The sequence below is a fragment of the Pyrus communis genome, chromosome 3 (genome assembly GCF_963583255.1).
Source record: "Pyrus communis chromosome 3, drPyrComm1.1, whole genome shotgun sequence".
Classification (NCBI taxonomy): Eukaryota; Viridiplantae; Streptophyta; class Magnoliopsida; order Rosales; family Rosaceae; genus Pyrus; species Pyrus communis.
Genome location: NC_084805.1, coordinates 15,843,085 through 15,866,609, shown reverse-complemented (window position 1 = coordinate 15,866,609; position 23,525 = coordinate 15,843,085). Strand labels below are relative to the sequence as shown.

The 23,525-nt window shown below is 39.1% G+C and overlaps 1 protein-coding gene across 1 annotated transcript; it reads right to left on the bottom strand.

The window, feature by feature from the left end:
• Positions 1-2,306: 2,306 nt before the first annotated feature.
• LOC137729865 (NAC domain-containing protein 6-like) lies at positions 2,307-3,745 on the bottom strand. Its single transcript, XM_068468916.1, has 3 exons — positions 3,492-3,745; positions 3,023-3,291; positions 2,307-2,885 (listed from the first exon to the last, which is right to left on the bottom strand). The coding sequence occupies exons 1-3, from the start codon at positions 3,679-3,681 to the stop codon at positions 2,460-2,462; spliced, it is 885 nt and encodes a 294-aa protein (XP_068325017.1). The 5' UTR covers positions 3,682-3,745; the 3' UTR covers positions 2,307-2,459.
• Positions 3,746-23,525: the final 19,780 nt, after the last annotated feature.

The window sequence follows — 23,525 nt, the reverse complement described above, 5'->3', positions numbered from 1 at the left end:
TTCCTTATAAATATAAAATATCATGTACTAAACTTTTGAGAAAGAAGACTTGATTAATTAAAAATTATATTTGTCTTGTGCATTTGAAGAGAGTGATTTCTCCTTCTTCAATCAAGTGTTTGGCTTAGTCGTGTTGAGTGAATCCACAATTAGCGACGTCGAGTGATTCCGTTGCCCCTGGTTGAGTGATTCCCAGGTTCTATCCCCTGCCTCCTCGAGACCCTTGATTCTGTCATGCATCATTATATACGTTGATGACATACTTCTTCTCAAACACTTCCGTATCAATGTCCTTGGAGGTTTGAAGTATTGTTTCGTCATTTAATATTTTTGTTCCAAGAAAGGTATTTTCATGTCTCAATGCAAATACGCACTTGATATTTTGCAAGACTTAGTACTTATAGGTGCACGACCAGAATCTGAAACTCACTCCCATAGAAGGAGAGCTACTGATTGATCTAACTTAGTACAGGAGACTGGTTGGCAGGTTAACCTATCTCATTGTCACAAGGCCATATATAGTATACTTTATTCGAACACTTAGGCAATTCATGCATCAGCCTCGGAAACCACATTGGGACGCTGCCTATATATATGGTCATCATATACATCAAAGGCACTCCTGGTCGAGGTCTGTTATTTCATGCTTCTAATATGCTTTCCTTGAAAGGCCCTTGTGATTCCTGTTGGAAAGGTTATCGTGCCACAAGAAGATCGGTTACAGCATACTGTGTTTTTTTGTTTGAGGCCCACACGGTTTGTTGGTGGGCTATTAGTGATTTGTTTGAGGTCTGTTTGTTTGGTTGTCGATTTTTTGTGCTTGTCACTCGACTGCTTGGAGTTATGATCATGTATGTTCTTTTCATACTCTCAACATCATCATGTGTGAATCGGAACTAGCTTGCCAGCCATAATCAGTTTGCCAATTCGCTAGTTCCCTAGTTCGCCAATTTGCCAGTTCATCAAGTCAAGTCAAATTCAATTAGCCAGTTTAGTTCGCCAGCATGTCCGTATAGCAACGTATGCTTGCCTGCTTGTCCGCCATGAGTTTGACGGGCATTTTGGAAAATTGGTTATTTAATTATTTGGGTTTGCTTGTTAGTTTAGGATTTGAGTCTAGCCCATTTGAATGAAGGTTTCTAGGTTTTGTTCTATATAAATATAGCGTATAGTTTAATTTGAATAATAAGTTTGTCAAGATTTAGTCCTTCGAGTTATGTAACCATCTCAACAAATTTCATAGAATTTCTTTGTTTCGTTAAGTAAAATATTATTCATAGTTTTGTATTCCCTTTTTTTGTTGCGTACTTTGATACGTCTTTGCTAGCCATTCTACATTAGATATCAAACTTGCCATCTAAATTAGTCAAATCTGATGTCTCTTACAAGTGGAAAACCACATGCATGCCAGTGCACTAATAATATACCTTACGTATTTGTACTGTTTACTTGTAATTGTTTATCTGCTAAATCACTTAATAGATTAGACAGTATTTAAGTAGTGGCAATTCAGACTCAAAAGTGAAGACAGAAGAAACTTGTTTGACAATGATATGAGAGGTATAGCTGCATTGCATTTTAAATTGTATTGCATTCTTATCTGAAGAGAACATTTCTTATGCCTTGCATTAGTTTACTTCCTTCTCATAGTTAAACTTACCGTTACATTTTACCAGTGAATGTGTTTCAGAGTTTGGTCAGCCCCAGTTCAAAAAAAGTTCGGTTATAGCTTAATGATTATTGTTTACTTGTAAGTTTAATTTGGCTTCACTATTTAAAGTACGTTGAGTGAAGAAAGGAAGAAATGCATTCCAACTAAAAGGTAGAATATGCATTATTCATTTAGAATCCTTAAAAAAATGGAAGGATGAGAAAGGATAAGTTTCTATCATGTAATGCCTTCTAATTCCCTCAACATAAAAAATCTAACTTCTACTTTCAATAAATATCTTAAGTTTCATAAATTATCCAATTTAATTTAAGACACGAGATGAACCCTAGATGTAAGCAATATTATTCGTACAAAGCAAATGGACTTATGTACTTGTAGTAGCCCGCATTCAAAAGAGAGAAGAAAAACAGAAAAGCTCAAAGTGGAACAGAATAAAAATTCCTTAATTGCTATATTTGCAGGTCTATTTGTCCATGAGATATAAGATAACATAACATTTCTCCCTCTCTCAAGAGAAAATGAAAAAAACAAGAAGAATGAAAAAAAGAAAAAACAGAGAAGTTGTTCCTTAACTAGAAGTCTAGAAAAAAATAAAGCACACGATCACTTGCTAGATAAGGGATAACCAGATGCCCTAAATTGTGAAAAAATCTATTTACAGGAATGTTTGGACCCGAATATTATATGCCTTACCACATTTAGGTTCAAATAACCAAATAAAGCCTAAATAATGGATTTTCGTCTAGATTAACATTGATCAAACTTTTATCGTAACACATTGAAATAATTAGAAGTTGAGAATATTGGCCAAGGGGGTCAAGTTTTGAAGCCAAGGGCTATTCATTTGGGTCCAAACTGTGTCTTGGGTCCAGTCCATGCTAAATTTAGGCACTTGGAGCTCTGGCAGATTGTACATAGGAGGAGGAGGAGACCCCTTGATCTCCATTGCATTCTCATCCTTTTGCTCTTGTGATATTACCAGAGCTGCCTCTTCTATTTCTTGCTTGAATACCACAGGGTTTGTGGAAATTTGCGGAGTCAGATCTTCCTGTAATGCTTGGCTGCAAAATGAGATGGTATCCATGGATGTTGGAGGAGGTGATGAGTTAGGGGAAGCATGAAAGTTCTTTATCTGATCTCCCTCTATTGCTGCCATTTGCTCTAACACTTTCAAGGAAGTTGCCTTTCTATATATCTTGCACAGCACAATATCCTGCAGTTACAAATAGAAAAAGTGAAAGTTTCATTAGATCACTATCCAAGAATTGACCATAAAAATACCCAATCAAGATTACTTAAATGTGAAGGTGACACCTATCAATTTTATTTTGAGCATTAACAAGTAATTACTTTGAGATACTGGCAGTTATCAGGCAAACGATACTCGTTCATGACCCAATCGGTCTTACTTCCTCTTGGAGCTCTCCCTTTGTAAAAAACAAGAGTCTTTCTCAACCCTATGATCCTCTTTGGATTCGAGAGGCTCACAATCTTCCGGTCAGAGCCTGTGGCTTTCCAAAACCCAGTTTCAGTGGTTCTGTTAGGCCTTCCTCCACTGCCATGCTTCCTGTCCCTGGGCACAAAAAAATACCACTCCCTTTCTCCAATCTTTGACAACCCTATATAAATTAATCAATCACCCGTTAATTAATTATACATTATAACTAAGCACAACCATGCACTGATTAGTACAATTCAGACGGTATAAATGCATGAGCAAAATTTGAACCATAGGCTTAGCCTACTCTCTCATTCCTTTAATATAGGTAATATCATTTGTACAAAAAAAAAATACACGAGCAGAAATGTGTGTACATACCAGGTAAGTCCCAAGGGTCATGATGGTAGATATTGAGAAAACCAATTATGTCAAAACGCAATCTCTTGCCAAAAACCATACTTTTCAGGTAGAATTCAAGGAGTTCTTCTTCTGTGGGATGGAATCGAAACCCTGGAAGTTCGAATTCTGGGGTCATTTGGTGATCAGGATCTATGGTGTTGGCTGCCATTGGAGTTGCAATTAGTGGCTAAATTATAGTGTACTGCTTAGAGACTATATAATTCAGAGAATGAATGTTTGGTGCACTGAAGACAACCTCTAACATGATGCATTTATAAGGGATGGGAGGTGCCCCCATGACTTCATATGTTGGACGATGGAGAGGTCTTTGGGACTGTGGGACCCACTAGACCAAGTCTTCAATTTATCAGTCCATAGAAACTGGAGTTATGTGGGGAACTGGGACCGAACAAACAAGATGGACCCACACGGTTTTCGTAAAAGTCGTGAGAAAATGGTAGCATGGACATGTGGAGTCTTTGCCAATTGCTTGACCTCTATTTTCTGGGCGTTTTGGACTTTTACTTAGAAATTCCACAAATGATGCAGATCGATCAATGCTATTTTCCAAGAAATATCTGCCACAAAATGTTTGATTTTTTGAAGCAAATGAAATGATTAAGTATGAAAAGATTGCAGAGGTTCAAACTTCAAGGGGGTGGTAAGCTAGTCCATGGTCCATTCAATGTTTTAGTATGGAGTTTGAGCAAGTCTAATTGCTTGAGTTGTCTCCCTTGTTACTTTGGAATCCAGTACTAAATAGTAATTAGCATTATCACCACAAACCTTCTAGTCAATTTGCATATTTCCTCCTCCTTTCCTTTCACATGCGCAAAGAAAAAAAGGTATATTACATTTTAATCCTTCAAGTTTGGGGTCAATTGCAACCTCATACAACATCTTTAAAACATTTAATTTCATATATTTACTTATCATTTTATTTCAATTTCATACATCCGTTAGAAAATCCGTTAAGTTAACCGTTAAGTGATGACGTGGCAAATATGGGATCCACGTTTATGCTGATGTGGCTGCCAATTTCTTACGACCCAAACACCCCACCCTCAACTCCCCCGCAACCCCCCACCCCAGCGATCTCGATGCCATCGATACCCTCTCCTCCACTCTCTTCACCTCCTCTCCCATCCAAAAAACCCACCCGTAACCCCCCCAACCAACCATTTCCCTTTTCCCCTCAACCCAAACCCCCCCCCATCCCACCCCACCCCCACCTCCCTTGCAACACCCCCTACCCCATCGATCCCTAAATCTGCTTGACGCCATCAATACAGTTATCGTGCTCAACGATGGCATCGAGGCAGATAAGTGTGGACTGACGAGATCAAGCTCACGGACCTTGGCGTTGACATTGGGGAGGATGTGGTCGAAGTTGGCCCTTACGTCGTCGAGAACCTGGGAGGACTTGCAGAGGGCGAGGAGCTGCTTGTCGAGGTTGGAACGCTGGGAGATGAGGTTGTCAAGGTCCAGATCTAGGGATCGCTGAGGTGGGGTAAGGTGGGGGGGTTGCGAAGGAGGGTTGCAGGGAAAGGGAAGGGGTCAAGGAAGATGGGTTTTTTTTTATAGATAAATAGGGTAAATTATTACATTTAAATGCATAAAAATAAAATAAAATAATAAATAAATAAATAAAAACTGCCACGTGGCACAAAGTTGGCAACCATCTCATATTTGCCACGTCATCACTTAATGGTTTACTTAACGGATTTTCTAACGGATGTTTGAAATTGAAATAAAATGATAAGTAAATGTATGAAATTGAAATGTTTTAAAGATGTTGTATGAGGTTGCAATCGACACCAAACCTGAGGGGGTAAAATGTAATTTACCCAAGGAAAAAAAAAGGAATAAAAGGCTTATTTGTCCTTTAAGTTAAAACTCACATGCATTGTTTGCATGCAAAATTGGAAACACAAAATTTAGGACCTCAAAAACTAATGCTTGTAAATGTCAAGTGTGGAGCAAAAAATAATCAAGAAAATAATGGAGGTGACAAGTGGTCTTTTGGGTTAAAAGGACAAAATTACACTCGAAGCACACCGGGATTACTACACTCATTCAAAGGACAATAACGACTCAATCAAGGAAGAGTCAAATGTGATCAAAATGGTATTTATTCAAATCCCACTCATCACTCCTTATCAAATCCTTATTCAAATGGTAACTCCTAAATTTCCTATTTAATTTAGGATTAATTGCCATGTTATTGCAAGATATTATTTCACATAATATCTTGCAATTATTCACCCAATTACACCATATATGGCCGGCCACTATTCTCCAAATAGAGGCAGCCACTCCCTTATAAATAGCCCTATTATTCCACTAAAAAGTTAAGTCATTTGCTACCCACAAACTCCTAACCACATTCATTTTAGAATTTGAACTTTGGCATTGGAGATTCTTCGGCCAAAAACCCCCATTCATCATGGGCGCATGAGGTTTTTGGCCTTAAACTTAGGTGTTATTATTTTGCAGGTGCATTTTCGTCAAATGAGAAGATGGCAAAATTTTGCATTCACAAATTGGTGCTTTCATTGAGAGTTTGATTCACACGCTCGAAGAAGACTCTTGCATTCAAGGTTTCTAATTTCTCGCTCATTCGTAGATTTTTCGTATGTTCTTATTCCTACAATTTTTTATAAGGTTCTTTGAATAAACGTACAAGAAAAGTACAATGACTTGAAATTCGGAAACCATGACGAACGAAAATTCCTACATTCAAAGATTTGGACCAAGTGATGAAGATCGAGATGTAGCCCCACCATGGCGTTCCACGAGGCTTAACGCGACAACAAGTGGAACGGCACCACCCCCACTAGACACCACCGTGGCTATACCAACAGCAGCAGACATCATGGCAGTTTTTGGCAAGAACCAAGCCCAAGGCGAATGCATCACCTTGCAACCGCAAGCCCAGGCCCATGCCACCTTGCAATAACGAGCCCAAACCCACGCCATAAGGGACCCCAACACGGCCCAGTGCGAGCAAGCCCAAGTTATAGTCGCGGCTGCCAAACCAGCAACCCAAAACCTGCAGGCCCAAGACGCTGTGCAGGCTCAAGCCGTGCCAAAATGAGCCCAACATCTACGCGCTCTAGCGGCCCAGCCTGCACCTACAGTTCCTGTGGTCCAACCCACTTCCATGGCCCATCTAGCAATCCAAACCAGTCCAACACTGGTTTAACCATCTCGACTTCAGATTTATGGACAGACAATTGAACCGGGGGTATTTTCACCCCATTTCTCCGCAGATTTGACATATCCCAACTCAAATCTCACGCCTAGAGTCCATTACACTTCCACTACTCAAGAAGACGCACACCATCCAAGCTCTTCCAATACACATGGCGAACAACACTTATCTCAAGAAGTCATAGAGTTGACAAATGCCCTCGTGCAGCAGACGAACTTGGTGAATCATTTCGTGCAGCTCATCGAGAAGCAGTGTTCCCCAGACAAGGTGTCCCAAAGCAAGACAATGGCAAACGACGAACTTCTCCAGCAATGTCCCGGCAAGCAGCCCTACAACTAGCCACGAACCTAGTGTTCTAGCAGTGTACACTCTCGATATAGCCCCCAAGATAACATATACTCTTGTTTTAGCATGCAGAAAAGCATGCACTCTAGGTTAAGCCCACAGACGAGTATATATTCATGGTTTGGGCCACACTCCGATAATCAACATGAGGAACCTTCCGGGGGAAGTGTTTATTCTCAACTAGGCCCGCAAGGAACATCCTTCATTTCACATCGAAGTAGGCAACACGACTGATAGAGAGAAGTGGTCACTCAATCCGGCTTAAGTTCAACTGGCAACCTATGAGTAATTCGCTCACCTGCTAGGAACGTTTCACATGCACTGTAGCCATAACATAAACGAGCTGAGCACATGAAATAACAGCCTAGACCAGCAGGTCATAACCAGGGGTAGCTAATAGCTCCACTACCCTAGCAAAAGGAAAATTCAAGAAGAAGTAGAGAGGTTCATGACCGACCGATTACGTAACTTCCAGCGCAACGAAGTCACTGACGAGGCGCTACGACAGGACATGATCAGCATAAGTAAGTCACTTTTCACAGACGAGATCAAGCAGGTAGAGCCTCCACACATGTTCAGTATGCCATATTTCACATCCTTCAAATGAGATGGAGACCTGGAGAGGCACCTAAAGCACTACCGCAACGCGATGATCCTCTATCGGAACAACGACACCTTTATATGCAAGATATTCGCCACCACTTTACAAGGTGAGGCACAAGATTAGTTCCACACCCTACTACCACAATGCATTTGGAGTTTCGATGAGCTTTCTTTGGTTTTTACCAAGGAATAATCATTTTATCGCTCGATAAAAAAAAAGTCCGACCACTTGTTTAACGTCAAGAAGAACCCAAAGGAGTCGTTATGCTACTATGTGAAGAGCTTCAAAGCAAAGAAGGCGAAAATAGTCTATTGCAACAACTCAATAGCTAGCGCAACCTTCTAAAAATGACTTACAGCGGATCACCCGCTATTCAAAGAATTAACCATGAAAGAAAATCTAACTTTGGTAGACTTATTTGTTCTGGTAAATAAGCATACACTTTGGGACGAAGCTCGGTGAGCAGACAAGGCACCCGAGCAGCTTTGAAAAGAATCAGTAATAGCTCAAAAGAAGGAGGACGGGAACCAGTACAACAACAAAAGCAAGTATGAGGCCAAGCGCAGGTACCGATCCTAGACTAAAAGAGGCCCTATGCCCAGGAACTACTCTAAGTTCTCGATCTCGATCCACCAAATCCTCTGTGACATCAAGAGTGAACCATGGTTCAAGCTACCGAAACAATCAAAGGGAGATTCCTCCAAGTTAGACCATACCAGGTACTGCGCATTCCATCGAGGTCTCTGTTATATAACCAAAGACTGCTACATTTGGAGGAACTACCTAGAAAAGGTGGTGAAAGAAGGCAAGGTCGACAGATACCTGGACAAGCCAGCTACACAGCCTAGAAGAAACACAGACATCAATGAAGAACCGCCAACCAAGATAATTCATATCAATGGCATTTTCGCCGAGTCTGAGCACTTGAGGGCCACTAACAACTCCAAAAAGAGGAAAATCCAGCAAGCTCTATTAGTCTCTCAGGTTTAGGCAATCAACACCCGACCTAAACCAATCGTTGGCTTCACTAAGCAAGATCCTGAAGGCGTCGACTTCCCACACGACGACGCCCTAGTGGTATCTATCCAACTAGCCCAAGTTATAGTCGACAGAATGATGGTTGACAACGGAAATACGATCAACCTTCTCTCAGTAATCTAGAAGATGGGCCTAGAAATCACAGTCATACACCGAGCGGAAGTATTCACCGAATTCGACGGATATACCTCGACTGCCATCGACAACATGACACTTGACGTGAAAACATCACCAATTGTCTCAAAGTAGATGTTCACAATAGTAAGTGACCCGTCTCCTTATAATGGGATTCTAGGGCGACCTTGGCCGATAAAACTGCAGGCCGTAACCTCCGTCAAGTATAAAAAATCTGATTCCGCATCCTGGAAGAATGAGTCAGAGAAATTAAGTATGACCAGGCCACATCTCAACAATGCACTGTGTAAATATTGAAGAAGTCGAAGAAGAAGACCTTTACCCCCATAAAGGCCACCGAGCTCCAAAAGGACGACGAAGCTACCAAATAGAAATTACAATAGATGAATCAAGAACATGGTGTCCAAATCAACGCACCAGCAAACGAGGAGGACGTTGAGCACATCATTCTTGATTCCCAACAGTCGGAGAAAACTACTAGAATCGGTTCATGACTGAGCCCGAAGGAAAAAGAGGAACTCACAACTTTCCTTGGGGAAAATCATGACATTTTTACATGTTCACCTTCCGACATGCCCGACATCGACCCCAAGATAGCTTGCCACAAGCTACACGTCAACCCCACTGCCAAATCAGTGATCTAAAATAGAAGACATTTTGTACCCGAACGAGTGTCGATCATTGAAGCAGAAATCGACTACACTGACCTCAACAAAGCATGCTTGAATGATCATTATCCAGTTCCCCGAATCTATCTACTAATAGATTTAACTTCTCAGAACCAGCTGCTCAATTTCTTGGACGTATACTCTGGCTACAACCAAATAGCCATACACGAGCCCTACAAGGAGAAAACCACGTTCGTGATCGAGCGAGGCACCTATTGCTACAAAGCCATGCTTTTTGGCCTTAAGAACACATGAGCTAGTTACCAACGACTCGTAAACATGATGTTCAAGAAGCAGATTAAAGCAACCATGGAAGTTTACGTCAACGACATCATGGTGAAGAGCAAGTAGCAATCAGACCATATCGGTAACTTGGCAAAAACTTTCGATATCCTTAGAAAGTAAAAAATGAAGCTCAATCCCGCCAAATGCACATTCAGAGTATTTTCAGGCAAATTCTTAGGGTACCTAGTAACCCAATGAGGAATCGAAACACATCCCAAGTAGATCCGAGCAATCCTAAAGATGAAGTCTCCAACTACCTTGACGGAGATCCAAAGCTAGACCGAACGAGTATCCGCCCTTAACAGCTTCTTCTCGCGGTCCACCAATTGATGCAAGCCCTTTTTTCAAAGTAATCAAAAGGGCACAACGAAACAAATAAGATGATGAGTGTGAAAGAGCTTTCTAAAACCTAAAGACGTATTTCACATCACCTTCCTTACTATCTAAGTCGGAAGTAACAGGGGACTTATACATCTACTTGGCAGTTTCAGAAGTAGCAGTGAGCTCTACCCTCATATGAGAAGAGTTGGGGGCCCAACTACCAATATTGTACACTTTTAAAACTCTTCTCGATACAAAAACTAGATATCTGCAGATCAAAAAATTGATTTTAGCGCTAATTGTTGCGGCTCAGAACCTTAGACCATATTTTCAAGCTCATACAGTCATCATCATAACTCAATATCCTTTACGATCATTCCTACATGGTCCAGACGCTTCTCAACGAGTAATGAAATGAGCGTTGGAACTTGGCCAATACGGCTTAGTTTACCAACCCCGCACGGCTATGAAGGCCCAAACCTTGGCGGACTTCATAGTAGAATTCACAACTAGCCTAGGCAACGCAACAAAGCGGCCCAACGATGCCCTGGAGGCAACCGAACACATCTTAGCCATGTTTGCCTAACTCGATGGTGATTTCTAGCATTTGCATGTCAATGACGCATCCAACTACAAGGGTTCGAGAGCAGGCATGGTCTTCATCACCCCAAACAGTTTAATGATCAAGTAAACGATCACTGTAGGCTTCAAAGCATCCAACAACAAAGCTGAGTACAAAGCCCTACTAGCAGGTCTCTGAATGGCAAAAGACTTGGTGGTGAAAAAGCTTGCAATTCATTCCAATTCCCTACTAATCACTAGCCAAACTACTGAAGAGTACATGGCAAAGCATCTGAAAATGGCGCAATCCCTATAGAAGGTACGAAAGCAGCTTGAGACATTTCAGACTTATGCCCTTCCTTAAGTTTTGCGGGCAGATAACGCTCACATAAATGCACTAGCCAGCCTAGGCGGACCCTCGACCATCAACTCAAACGTTCTATTCCAAAAAAAGTATCTAGACAAACCAAGCATAGAGGCGGAGCCAGCAGCCGAGGTGTCACAAGTTAGTACAACTCCAAACTAGCAAGATTCTATTATAGACTGCCTAGTCAATGGCACACTCCACACGAAAAGATTAAAGTCTTGAAAACTCCAAACGAAGGCAGCACATTACTACATGTGGAACGGTATTCTTGTCCAAAGATCCTACATTGGGCCACATCTCTACTGTCTAGCATCTCCCGGACCTGAAGGTTCTAAGTTTAAGCCATGAAGGCATTTGTAGAAATCACTCCGGAGGCCGGTCCTTAGCACAAAAGGCTCTTAACGTAGGCTACTACTGGCCTACTATGCATCAAGATACTAAGGAGTTAGTACAAAAGTGTGACCATTATCAACACTACAAACCAGTCCCAACATTGCATGCTAGTGAACTACACCCGCAGACAAGTCATTGGCCATTCATGCAGTAGGCAATCGACCTAGTAAGGCCAATGTCGCCCGCTACTAAGGGTAAGGATGGCAACTGACTACTTCACCAAGTAGGTGGAAGCAAAGCCCATGACAACCATAACTCAAGCAGACATAGAGTGTTTCATATGGAGGAACATCATCTGCCAATTTGGCATCCCTCAATCCATTGTCATAAATAACGGTCAGCAATTCGTAGGCAAATATTTGGCGAAGTTCTTCCAAAAATATGGCGCCAAGCAGCGCATGTCCACGCCAAGGTATCCTCAAGGCAATGGGTAGGCCGAAGCATCCAACAAGATGATTCTCGACTACCTCAAGAAATCATTCTTCAACAAGAAGGGAAAATGGCCAGACGAACTTCTCGGATATCTAAAGGCGTATCACACAACCAAACAACAAGTAACCGGTGAGATTCCTTTCTCCTTCACATTTGGTTCAGAAGCCATCATTCCTCCCAATGTCATCATGCCAAGTATCAGCACTCTATTGCCAAACATTGAGTAGAACAGAAAAAAGATGGCCACAAACTTAGATCTGGCAGAAGAGGAATGAGAGAACGTAATCACCCACATCGTAGCCTACCAGCAGCAACTTCTCTACAACAAAAGGGCCAAGATTCGACAGTTCCAACTCGAGGATATAGTACTAAGAAAATCCTTCATCACTGCCTTCAAAGAAGGCTCCAAAAAGATGGATCCCATCTAGGAATGTCCGTACAAAATTAGTATAGTAGGTGGCAAGGGTAGCTACACCTTCACCACTATGAATAGCAAAGAGATAAAAAAAAAAAATGGAACACCTACAATCTGAGAAAGTATTATGCGTGACCTCCCGTTACATTAATGCCCGAGGACTCAAGCAGCTCGACAGGCACCACCTCGCAAGCCGAAGACTATCCAGTTGTTATGTAGTTCCTACCTTACAACTAATTATTCGTTCATTTCACTTGTTTTCAATGAGGAATTCAACAGAAGTAATTTACAACTTGGCTCGAGTGCATGCTTACAACAATTTATCACTCATGCATTTTAAAAGAAGATTGAGCCCTTTTGAAGGATTTATCACAGGAATTGCACCCCCTTAGGACCAACTACACTCTCCAGTGCAAGAAAGTAAACCAATTCCCCAACACCTACATGGGTTTGCTCTCCGATGTAAGAGGATAAACTATACACTTCGAATATCCAAATTTGGATGAGTCAGGTTACCCTGGTGTAACTAGGTGCACGATGGCTTGCACTGGGATTCTAAAAATAGCCATAATGGTCTTTATCAAGGCTTAGCTAACTGAAGGATTTTTTATCTCTTGGCTTAATCTGCGGAGGAGGCACATTACAAAGTACGCCCTATGAACAGCTGCCCTGGAACCCTAAAGCTGCTACCAAGTACACTAAGTAGCCTACGATTTCTAGAAGACTGACTACGCCTTGCCCTTCGAGCAATAAGCCACGCTAAACTTATACAACCGCACATTTTTGTGAAAGGTTAAACAGTTAGCGTGCATATACAAAGCTCTATCCATTACCGACATGTTATGCAGTCGATAAGCCACGGAATTGGTTACATAAAGAGCAAAGAGTTTTCTCAAACCTTTGTGATGCAGGCCACACAGCTTAAAGGATTAAAGAAAGCCAAAGTTAATAGCCAAGTGATCACATAGACTTGTCTGCCGACCCTATGGCTAACAACTTTGAAAATGTTCTACATCAAAACCTATGGCTATATAAGCTACATGGGCTTGTCTACTTATAGAAAAGCAGCACGTCTGGTCTAAAGCTCAAAGGTTGGGTGTAAACAAAAGAAGCAAAGATGAAGAAAAGCGAAAGAAGCAGGTTTATTAAATTTTCTAGCAAAATTGATAAACAAATAGCAAAGGCCGATGGAGTTCAAGCAAATCAACAACGAAAATAAAGAAAATCCTAAAGGCTACCTAGAAGACTACTCTTTAGTAGCTTGGACATCCCACGACTATTCAGTCGCCACAACTTCAGCAGCTGCCACACACTCAGCAACAGCATCATCCAGCGCTTCACCTCCAGCTGCCACAACCTGGGCACCAACTTCTCTAACTACTTCACCAATGGAAGCCTTAAAAGTAAAGGCAATCAAGTCTTCTGGAGAAATAAATAAGGTCTCGAAGTCTTTCCGAGCAAACTCAAAGTCAAACAGCCTACCAAATAGATGATCTACATAACCCAGTTTGTAAAAATCGAATGGTTGAAGAACCCATGGCGAGATCGCAGCTGCCCAAATCCATTAATATGGCCTATGTCAAAGAAGTACCATAATTTGTTAATGGTCAGTTTGAAATCAAATAATTGGCTTAGATTGATGAATCACACCATCACACAGACTGGGCACACTTCATGGACCAAAGCACTTCTTGGAAGAAACTCACATGGGAAAAGTAAATCCCAACACGAAGTAGTATGGGTGAAACTTGATAGCTATCTAAGCCACCCTACATGGCTCACGGCTGCTACCCTCCATGACACGCTTCACACGCATCCCAGATGGAATGGCGTGCCTATATGCTTCAAGGAAATCTCTTAATGAGTCATTGGAAATAATTTTGAAGTAATCCACTTTACTCAAAGACTCGTCTTGACGATACAACCCCGACCATCATCGTCATTCTGATGGCTTGAAGAAGACATGCTCAAAGAAATTCTACAAAGATAAAAGGAAGAATTGTTAGGCAATTGCACAAAAACAGTGCACCAAGCCCCACGGCCTAAGGACCAACCAGCCACAGGCCCAAAACCATAGGAGCCCAGCAGCGACGCCAAGCCCCACGACCTGGTCCTTTTTCCTCTCAACCTAATTCAGCTAGAAAAAAGGACAGACACCCCTGCGCCTCCCATTCTCTCTCTACACACGGGCCCCAGCCCAACAAACCAGAAGGCCCATGCCTCATTGACACTACCTCAGCAAGTCAGGCCCAAAGCTCAGCCCGCTGCTCACATGCTTGGCCCATGCTAGGGCCAGCCCAACGCTCCAATTAGCTTGGCCCAAGCCAAGCTGCACCTAGCCCAACTAGTCGCTGCCACACCAAGTCACCCATGGTTGCAGCCATATCGTGGCTCTCCAACCCTTTTTTGCCACATCCTCGACCCCTATTGAGCCAAATTTCAAGCCCCGAGACTCCAAAAAATTAAGAAGACAAGGAAAATTAATTTTTTCTCACCTTAGTGAGGCGTGAAGACGAAGAAAGCAACGAAAGACGGTCCTTTGCACTAGCAAGTGAAGAAGATTGCTAGGGGAGGGGAACAAATATCCTCTAGCTTTCTCTCTCTTGTAGGGTAGAATGAATTGCTCTCTGAAGTTGATTTAATCATCTACTTATGGTAGACTTAAATAGACTTTCGAAGTGATTTATTTCCCTTTCCTAGAAGGATCTAATTTCCAATTAAAGTGGGAATCTACATCAAAACAGGAAACAATCTTATGTTTCCTAAAGCAAGGGAAGATCTATGCACCTACTGCCATTTTCTGCGAGCAGCCCAATAGGTGTGGGGGCATTTGTGGAGCCAAAAATAATCAAGAAAATTATGGAGGTGACACGTGGACTTTTGGAGTAAAATGACAAAATCACCCTCGAGGCAAACTTTGGCATCAAAGATTCTTCGGCCAAAGCTCCCAACTCCCCCATTCATCGTGGGCGCGTGAGGCTTTTGACCTTAATCTTAGGTGTTACTATTTTGCAAGTGCATTTTCATCAAATAAGAAGACGAAGGAAATTTGCATCTGCATCAAGCCTTCATATCATTCAGTGTAGAAAGCACATTAAAGCAATTTAAAAATACTAAAGCACATCAAAAAATTCATAATATTTCATTTACAAGTGTGAAAAAAATATGCAAATGCTCATATTCGCATCATTTACGCTTTGACGATGGATACATCTTCGTCGTTTGAATTTTAAAACCCTACAAACCCTCACGAATAATGTTTTTAGGAAGAGGTCAAAATATATAAAAATTCATAATAATCAATGTATAAGTTGACAAATGTGCTCGTGATTACATCCTCTACACTTAGACAATGGTTGCATCGTCGTTTAGATTTTTAAAACGCTCCAAACCCTCATGAATATTTTTTTTTTTTGTTTGAGTGAAACATTAGTAATAATTAATGTAGAAGTGCGAAAAATGTAAATATATATATATATATATATATATATATATATATATAATTGCTCGTAATAACAAGCTTTACATCTTTCGTGAAAGTGTCACATCCCGGCCCGGGTGGGACCACTTCCCGGGCCCGCTCCACCACCGTAGCACGATATTGTCCGCTTTGGGCTTACCATTCCCTCACGGTTTTGTTTTTGGGAACTCACGAGCAACTTCCCAGTGGGTCACCCATCCTGGGATTGCTCTAGCCCCGTTCTCGCTTAACTTCGGAGTTCCTACAGAACCCGAAGCCAGTGAGCTCCCAAAAGGTCTCATGCTAGGTAGGAATGGGAATATACATTTGAGGATCACTCCCCTGGGCGATGTGGGATGTCACAGAAAGGCTCACTCCGAAATTCGACACATAATCCATAAACCTAGATTAATATTTAACCGTTGATTGTCGTTTACGCTCTATACTTCTCACCGAATTTCGCTTTTCAAATTTTTTTTTTTGTTGAAACATAATCTTTTAGCAATGAAAAAAAAAATGAACGGTTTGGATCGCTGATATCATGTTATGATGTTTATTGTTAACTGAAATATGAGTCAAAGTTATATAGTTTCTAGAGTTTTTATAAACTCTGAGCAATATTTTCACAACCGTAAAAATTTGAATGTGATATCAACTATTCAAACCGTTTATCTTTCTGCATTCGCTAAACTTCACGTTTTCAAAAAAGAAACCCTAAAAAAAGGAAATTCGGTAAGAAGAATGGAACGTAAACATAAATGACAATCAACGGTTAAATTTAGATTTATAGTTTATGAGATTATAATGGCGAATTTCAGCGTTGACCTCTTCACAAAAGTTGTAGAGCTTGTCACTATGATCGTCTGTATTTTTTTCACTTCTACATTAATTAATTAAAAACTATTTTGTAGTAATGTAATAATATTTTTTTTCATGAGGTTCTTATTTTGGGGTATGTAATATTTGAAAGACAAATGTGTATTTATGTTTTGGAGTAATATTTATGTGACATTGTAGTATGTATATACTAATATTAACGGGTCGATTCAGAGTCGGGTCATATTACCCATTTATTTTAACGAGTGTTGCATGACATGACCCGTTAAGATATCGTGTATGCCACAAAAACGACATGAACACGAAGAACATAACACGAATCTCAGGTCTAAGGCAAGGTGGTGGACTTGAGAAGTCCACGTGAAAGTGACTTAGAATTGACTTAGTGCATATTTTGCAGTCAATAATTCTTTAATTAAAATTAGTGTGTTTCAATCTTTAATATCATAAAGTCTTGATAAAAGGTGACCAAGGACTGAGAGGGACTGACCACGAACAAAAACAAAACACAAGATTTTCCAATTTATGTGGTTAATTATTCAAAGCAACTCCGCGTTGATTACAACCTTCTTAATTTCTCCAAAATACTATAGCTCATATTTCATAAATAAAAAATGCTTTCTTTAGAATGAACAATTAGTCGGCTTGAGTGTAGTCTCTGCAGCGTCTGTTTAGGGCCTTCACGTCGGTGGGGTTTCAAAATTTTTTATATATCTTGTGTATAACATATAAATAAATAAAAAGTAAGAAATATTAGAAATATTATAATTCAGTTGGTGCAATTGAAATGGTCGACTTCCTTTTTGTTTAGGGTGTTGAGTTCGGAACATTGAGCTGCCTTTTTAGAGTTCTTTTGAATGTGTTTTTAAAATAATTGAAAGCGTTTTTGGTGAAAATATTTTTTAGAAACAATTTTCAGTAAAAATGCTAGTAAATCTTGAAAAATCACTTAAAGTGCTTCTTGTAGAAAACACTTCAAGGCTTTTGGAACAAAAAAATATATATATTTTTCTCTAAAAGCACTTTTAGTCTTTGTAAAAACACATCCAAACGAGTCATTAGGCATTTGTTTTTGCATATACAGTTATAAAACTGAAGTCCCTTTACAATCTTTTTTTTTTTTTTTTTTAACTTTCCAATCCCTCCATTTTTATCGAATATTTAAATCAAGTATTACGTGGTCTTGGAGATTGTACTTTAAGGTAATAAAAACTTTGAATTTATATTTTTCTTTTCAGTAATTTATTATTTAATAGATTACTTTAATATTTGATACGTTAGTGTGATGTTGATTTTAGAAGAAAAATAAATAAATAAAAAACACACAAGAGAAAGAATTGACGTTGTTGAATTTACTATACCCGTCAATCAAATTTTATTGTTCTTTACTCTCTTGATCTTCTAGTTTTATTGTTCATCAATCTCAATCTTAAACTCTTGACTATAAACATTTAGTATATTTAGCTTAAAAACATGAGACATGTAATATTTAATTAATGTCTATACATATTAATGTACAAATAACAGAGGATCAAATAACTTGTGAGCCCTACTTCAAAGGCTCTCCTCGAACCCTCTAATTCTGAATGCCGACCCTCAACAGTAATTATTATTTTATTTCCATGGCTTCATTGACTGATGGGAAAGTTGACTTGGAAGTCTTCCTTAAAGACTTGAACAAGTCTTTCTGTCTAAGTAAACGATAAGCCTGCTCACCCAACATTATATATGTCCTTTCTACTTTCTACCCTAACATATGCTCGCTGTTGAGGCCTTGTTTTCTTTTGTATCTTTACGTAGAAAGAGAACAAAACCCGTTAACAAATTTAATTACTGGCCTGTTCATTGCCCTTTGCTTTTTCTGCTATTTCCTCGAACTTACTCAATCTTTGGAGCGGTGCGCTTATATTATACATAGTAAAATGATCTATAATAATGGATGGCTTAAAGGAATCTGGATCTCTCTTAGGAAGAACTCGGTAATGCGTTACTTATGCATGTGTAGAAGTTTTTATTACTCTATTTCTAATAAGTTATTTTTGCACGTGTCCTGATGTGTTTTGCATGAAGGAAAAATGGCTAATGTCTTATCTTTCTAGTTGGTTGTGTATGAACGAACCGTTGGAATCTCACATCGGTGGGGGTAAAGAAAAGCGATAACTTTAAATAGGATTATCCCACTCTAACTAATACCGAGATCTTTTATAGTAAAATCTTACACCTGACGAATTGGACAGGTAGTAAAGTTGAGGACAGTATCGGTATCATTAGAGTGGGGCCTCTCGGGCCCATCAATCTATAAAAATTTCAGCATGGTATATATCAGAGCCCACGATTACAGGCCCGTGCAAGCTAAAGGCTTGACACCAAGAAGTGGGCTTGGAAACAAGCTGGGACTCTTAACATAGAGCTAGCCTATGAGTTCTTAAGAGGCACTTCCTGAAAAGATTGAAAACAAGTATGGACTTTATTGGAGCCGACCTCTAAGTTTCAATTACCGATGTATGGATCTCTACGTGTGAACCACTAAATGGGGTTACACATGAGGGGCAGTGTTAGAATCCCACATCGGTGGGGGTAAAGAAAAGCAATGACTTTAAATAGGATTACCCCACTCTAACTAATACCGAGGTCTTTTATGATAAAACCCCACACCTAACGGATTGGGCAGGTGGTAAAGTTAGAGACAATATCGATGTCGTTAGAATGGAGCCCCCCAGGCCCGTCGATCTAAAAATATTTCAACACGAGTTTCTGTTTATAATGTAAATTAAGATTTAATTTGAGATGTAATTTGTAATGAAATCCAACCATGTTCCATATATCAAAAAAATCCAAAAATCTGAACCTTCATGTCTCGAGTGTCGTTCTTGCATGTAACAGATGAATAATTGTTTAGACTTGATGAGTGTGTTAAGTGTGAACTTCACACCTGAAGATTAAAACATGTCTGATAGTTTTAACTGATTTTGCACTTCTGCACTACATTACTAATCATAGCTTGCTATACATATTTGTCACACATTTTAAAGGGAGGTGACTTTCACACCCTCTTTTTTAACTTCTCATATACCCCTCTTTATTTATAGTCATCAAATTGAATAAATCAAATCAAACTAAGCCAACGGCTAAAATTAAACAGTGGTTCGAATTGAACAAGTGGCCATCTTTCACAATAATGAAAATGAGTGTTGCCCTTACATCATGACGTGGTTCGAAACCTCATCGGCTCTTTAATTTAACAAATATATTATTTGAGAAGGAAAAAAACCTAATGAATAACTAAAATTAAACAAAAGTATGTAAAAAGCTAAAAACCGTGTGCTACAGTCACTTTCCTTTTTAAAATCACATTATTGAGTTATGCATGTTAGCTTCAAGGACCCCAAAAATTAGATGCCCTGGGATTAAAGTCAAGTTAAAAATGGGATGCTGTCATGTTAATTGGAACACCTCAGGCCGCAAATTACACATTACAGCTTTTGCAGTAGACTTTGCATCAAAATGTTGACACATTGAAGCTAATGTCCCGGCGCAACATGGGGTCGGACTAATTGCACCATCACAAGATACTAGTCATGTATTGTATTCTTTTCAAGTTTTCATGATGGGAATCTGAATACAAATACTTAGGCCAAATCCAAATATACTTAAAAAGTACTCTTTTTCTTGTTCTATCATTCGATTTGATTTATCAGCCATCTATTTATTTGATACATTTAGATTACTAAACGACTTTCGATTCAAATGATCATTTTAAGGATAATCTTCAAAATGAAGGTTAAAAAATAGAACGATTCCAATTATGAAATTTTTACAATAAAAAATGTTATTTGTAAGAGAAAAACTGAATTAACCTTCCAAGGGAAAATAAAAGTAGTATCCCTTTGAAAATTGAACATAAAAGGAAAGATAATGAAACTTGAGAGCCAATTGCATTGACTTGTAATGGTAACTGGAAAGTGCCATTTTTATAAGAGTGGTCTTGAGCAACCTTGAACGGCAAAAGTTGTCTGCACGTGTTTTTCGGCCTAAGTCCAAGCCCGATACAAAAGCTTTCAAGTGAGCAGAGGGCCCAAGCCTTTGCTTATAAAAGAAACTTGGGAATTTGGCTGAAATCATCCGGTTATAAATTTAATTGTTAAACTGATCAGGATTAAATAAGTTGATATTTTCATCAAATATTGATGATATGTTCATCATAACGTATCAATCAAATATCGATAACATATTGATCAAATACTAAGAGGTGATCATTTTTATCGACTATGGTTCTTAAAATAATCATTTTAGCCGACTTCTCAATTACTTTTTCACTTTTAGAGCTTATAGCTCCTATATATCTAAACAATAATGTTAGGCGTATCCATGATGTCATAAGTGATGTGTACATATTAAGTTATCCATATCAATTTACCACATCATGTAGAAACATATAAACTTCTATCGTTATAGTGAAAAACCAAAACCATCAACCATGGACTGGGAAGCAGCCTATATTGTGCTGCACCTCGAGGTACACATTGTTAATAATGTAATATTGCATCATTTTATTCATGTAATCTGCTAGTATATGAATATCAAACAATGCTTAATATGGGTGGTGAGTAGCAGAAATGTCCCCGCGCGCCCTTCTGTTAGAGCCACCACCCTGCCGTTGCCGTTAGGGTTGAATATCATCAGTACTATATTCTCCAGACTGCCTTGAGACGACAAAGCTTTTACAAGAGCATGCATAATCACTCTTTGCAGACATCATTGCTGCCTTTGGCTTTTGGCAAGCGACAGATGATGACCAGACTGCAAGTCTGCGAGAGCAGCAGCACAATAATATGACAAAGGACAGACACTAACTGAATCACTGGTGCTCTATACCTTATCATACTTGTTTTAGTAAACCATATGCTTAGTTCTTTGTCAATATATATATATATATATATATATATATATATATATATATATATATATATATCTGTGTGTGTGTGTGTGTGTGTGTGTTGAGCAATTTGAACAGGAGAGACTTCCCTATAGTACTCCTAGTACACCATCATGACATCAAACTAATTAGTGATGCAATGTTATGTGAAAATGTTAAAACACATGATGTACTACGGGTGTGTGTAAGTTATAAAAGAGAAGCTCCCCAAGTAAAATTCCTTTAAGAGAGTCTATTAGCACTAAGTATTAACCAACCAACTATATTTCCTTTCTTTTACAAAAAGAAAGACCAACGTGATAGGTGAACCAATTAAATATCAAATTTGAACTCCCATCCATTTGAATCGAAATTAAGATCATCAACCGTTAGACCAAATATTACGAATTTTTTACGTTAATTGGTTCCAAGTTGAGGTTTTGAGACCTCTCGTTGGGTTGTTGATAAAGTTATCGTCTTTGTCTCTGATTTGTATTGATTATTGTTCATGTTTCTTTATACTCTAGAATGATTTTAAGCCTAATACTAAATAGAGCAATAGTCAGCAGGTTGTTTTTAACCTGTTAGTCGCTCAATGTGAGTCAAAAATAGAGGACCCTGAATAATCCTAGCCCAAAGCTATATTTTATTGCTCATCTCATTTCTAAAATTCTTGCTATTCATTGAAATTTGAGCAATGCCTTTTCGTTTTTCTATCATTCCTTAAATCGGTCTTGAGACCGATCCAAAGATTTTACAAACTCATATGTGGATACACAATATCTTTTAACTGGTAATGTTGTTTTTATGGCTTAATTAGTTAACTTCTGATGTAGTTATACAAGTGAGCTTTATGTGTGATAGTGGCGGTAGCGGTTTTGGTAACTACAATATTTATTCTGAGTTAAAGTTCATTTTTTTTTTGTGGATTTAATATCTTCATTTGTTAGTTTTGTTGGCGTAGCTGGGATAAAACTCTGCTGTATGGATGGTTATATGTGTTTAGATTGCCATACGTTAATTTGGATGGAAACTAGAATGCGACTCCCCATAACTGTGAAAAAAGCTTAAGTGTCTTCTTCAAATATTGCATTTAGAATTAGCAACTTTTTTCTTCAGATACTGTGGTTGAGCAAGTTAATTAAGGAAGGAAATAGAAACCTCATAATTTCCAAAAGGCGCATGGCATGATGTGCTTGTTGAGCTCTAGTTTTGTAGAAGAAAAAAGTATGTATGAAATCAATTCCAGAAGAAATTTAATGAGGCAACGTTGTACAACTTTCAATACTGTAACGAAGACGCCTGTGGATTTGGATCTGTTCCAGTTTTAAGATACTGAAATGGAATTGCTTGATGTTCGAGAGAATCGAGACTACTATATAAGGGTAATTAAATGCATAGTCTGCATTTTTTTCTCCTATTTTCCGAGCATGAAGGTGCAAGACATGTTTTCGTAGTGTTGTATGAGTATACATATATACAGTTACGGTACATTTGTACAAGTATGGTTCATCCTGGAGCCGAATGATTGGGGACTATTGTTGAGAATCAATGTCAACCCAAAACAATAAGTAATCCACAACCCAATCTAAAGCCCAAGTCCATATCTAGTTTGATGATGTAATTGCTTACAATTGCAAAGTTAGGTAAGGTTGTGTGGAAGACAACATAATTAGGTGCAATTAATGTGTTTTGTGTGGTAGCAAATAATCTTAGTTTAATTAAGTGTGTGGTGTAGCTTTCATTTGGTTTGGTATAAATACCAAAGTCCCCAAGCATTGTATATCATCCAAGGAAAAACAAAGCCTAGAGCTAAATAAGAAAAGCTTTGCTAATTAGTTTGTTTTGTGAGCTTTCTTTAAGAGTGTGCTCTATTTTCTTCTTCTTGGGATCATTAGAGTTATCTTGGATACTCTTCTTATTCAATAATTGGTATTAGAGCCAAGTCGGTCAGGGATCGTTCTTGGTAGAGCATTGGTTGTAAAGTCTCTTGAAATTTCGAGTATGCTCTGTGGTTGCAGTT

Coding starts and splice junctions, on each gene's coding strand:
- LOC137729865 (XM_068468916.1), bottom strand. CDS start 3,681: ATGGCAGCCAACACCATAGATCCTGATCACCAAATGACCCCAGAATTC. Junction 3,292..3,491: donor TGACCCTTGGGACTTACCTG/GTATGTACACAC, acceptor TAATTTATATAG/GGTTGTCAAAGATTGGAGAA. Junction 2,886..3,022: donor ATAACTGCCAGTATCTCAAA/GTAATTACTTGT, acceptor TTGTAACTGCAG/GATATTGTGCTGTGCAAGAT.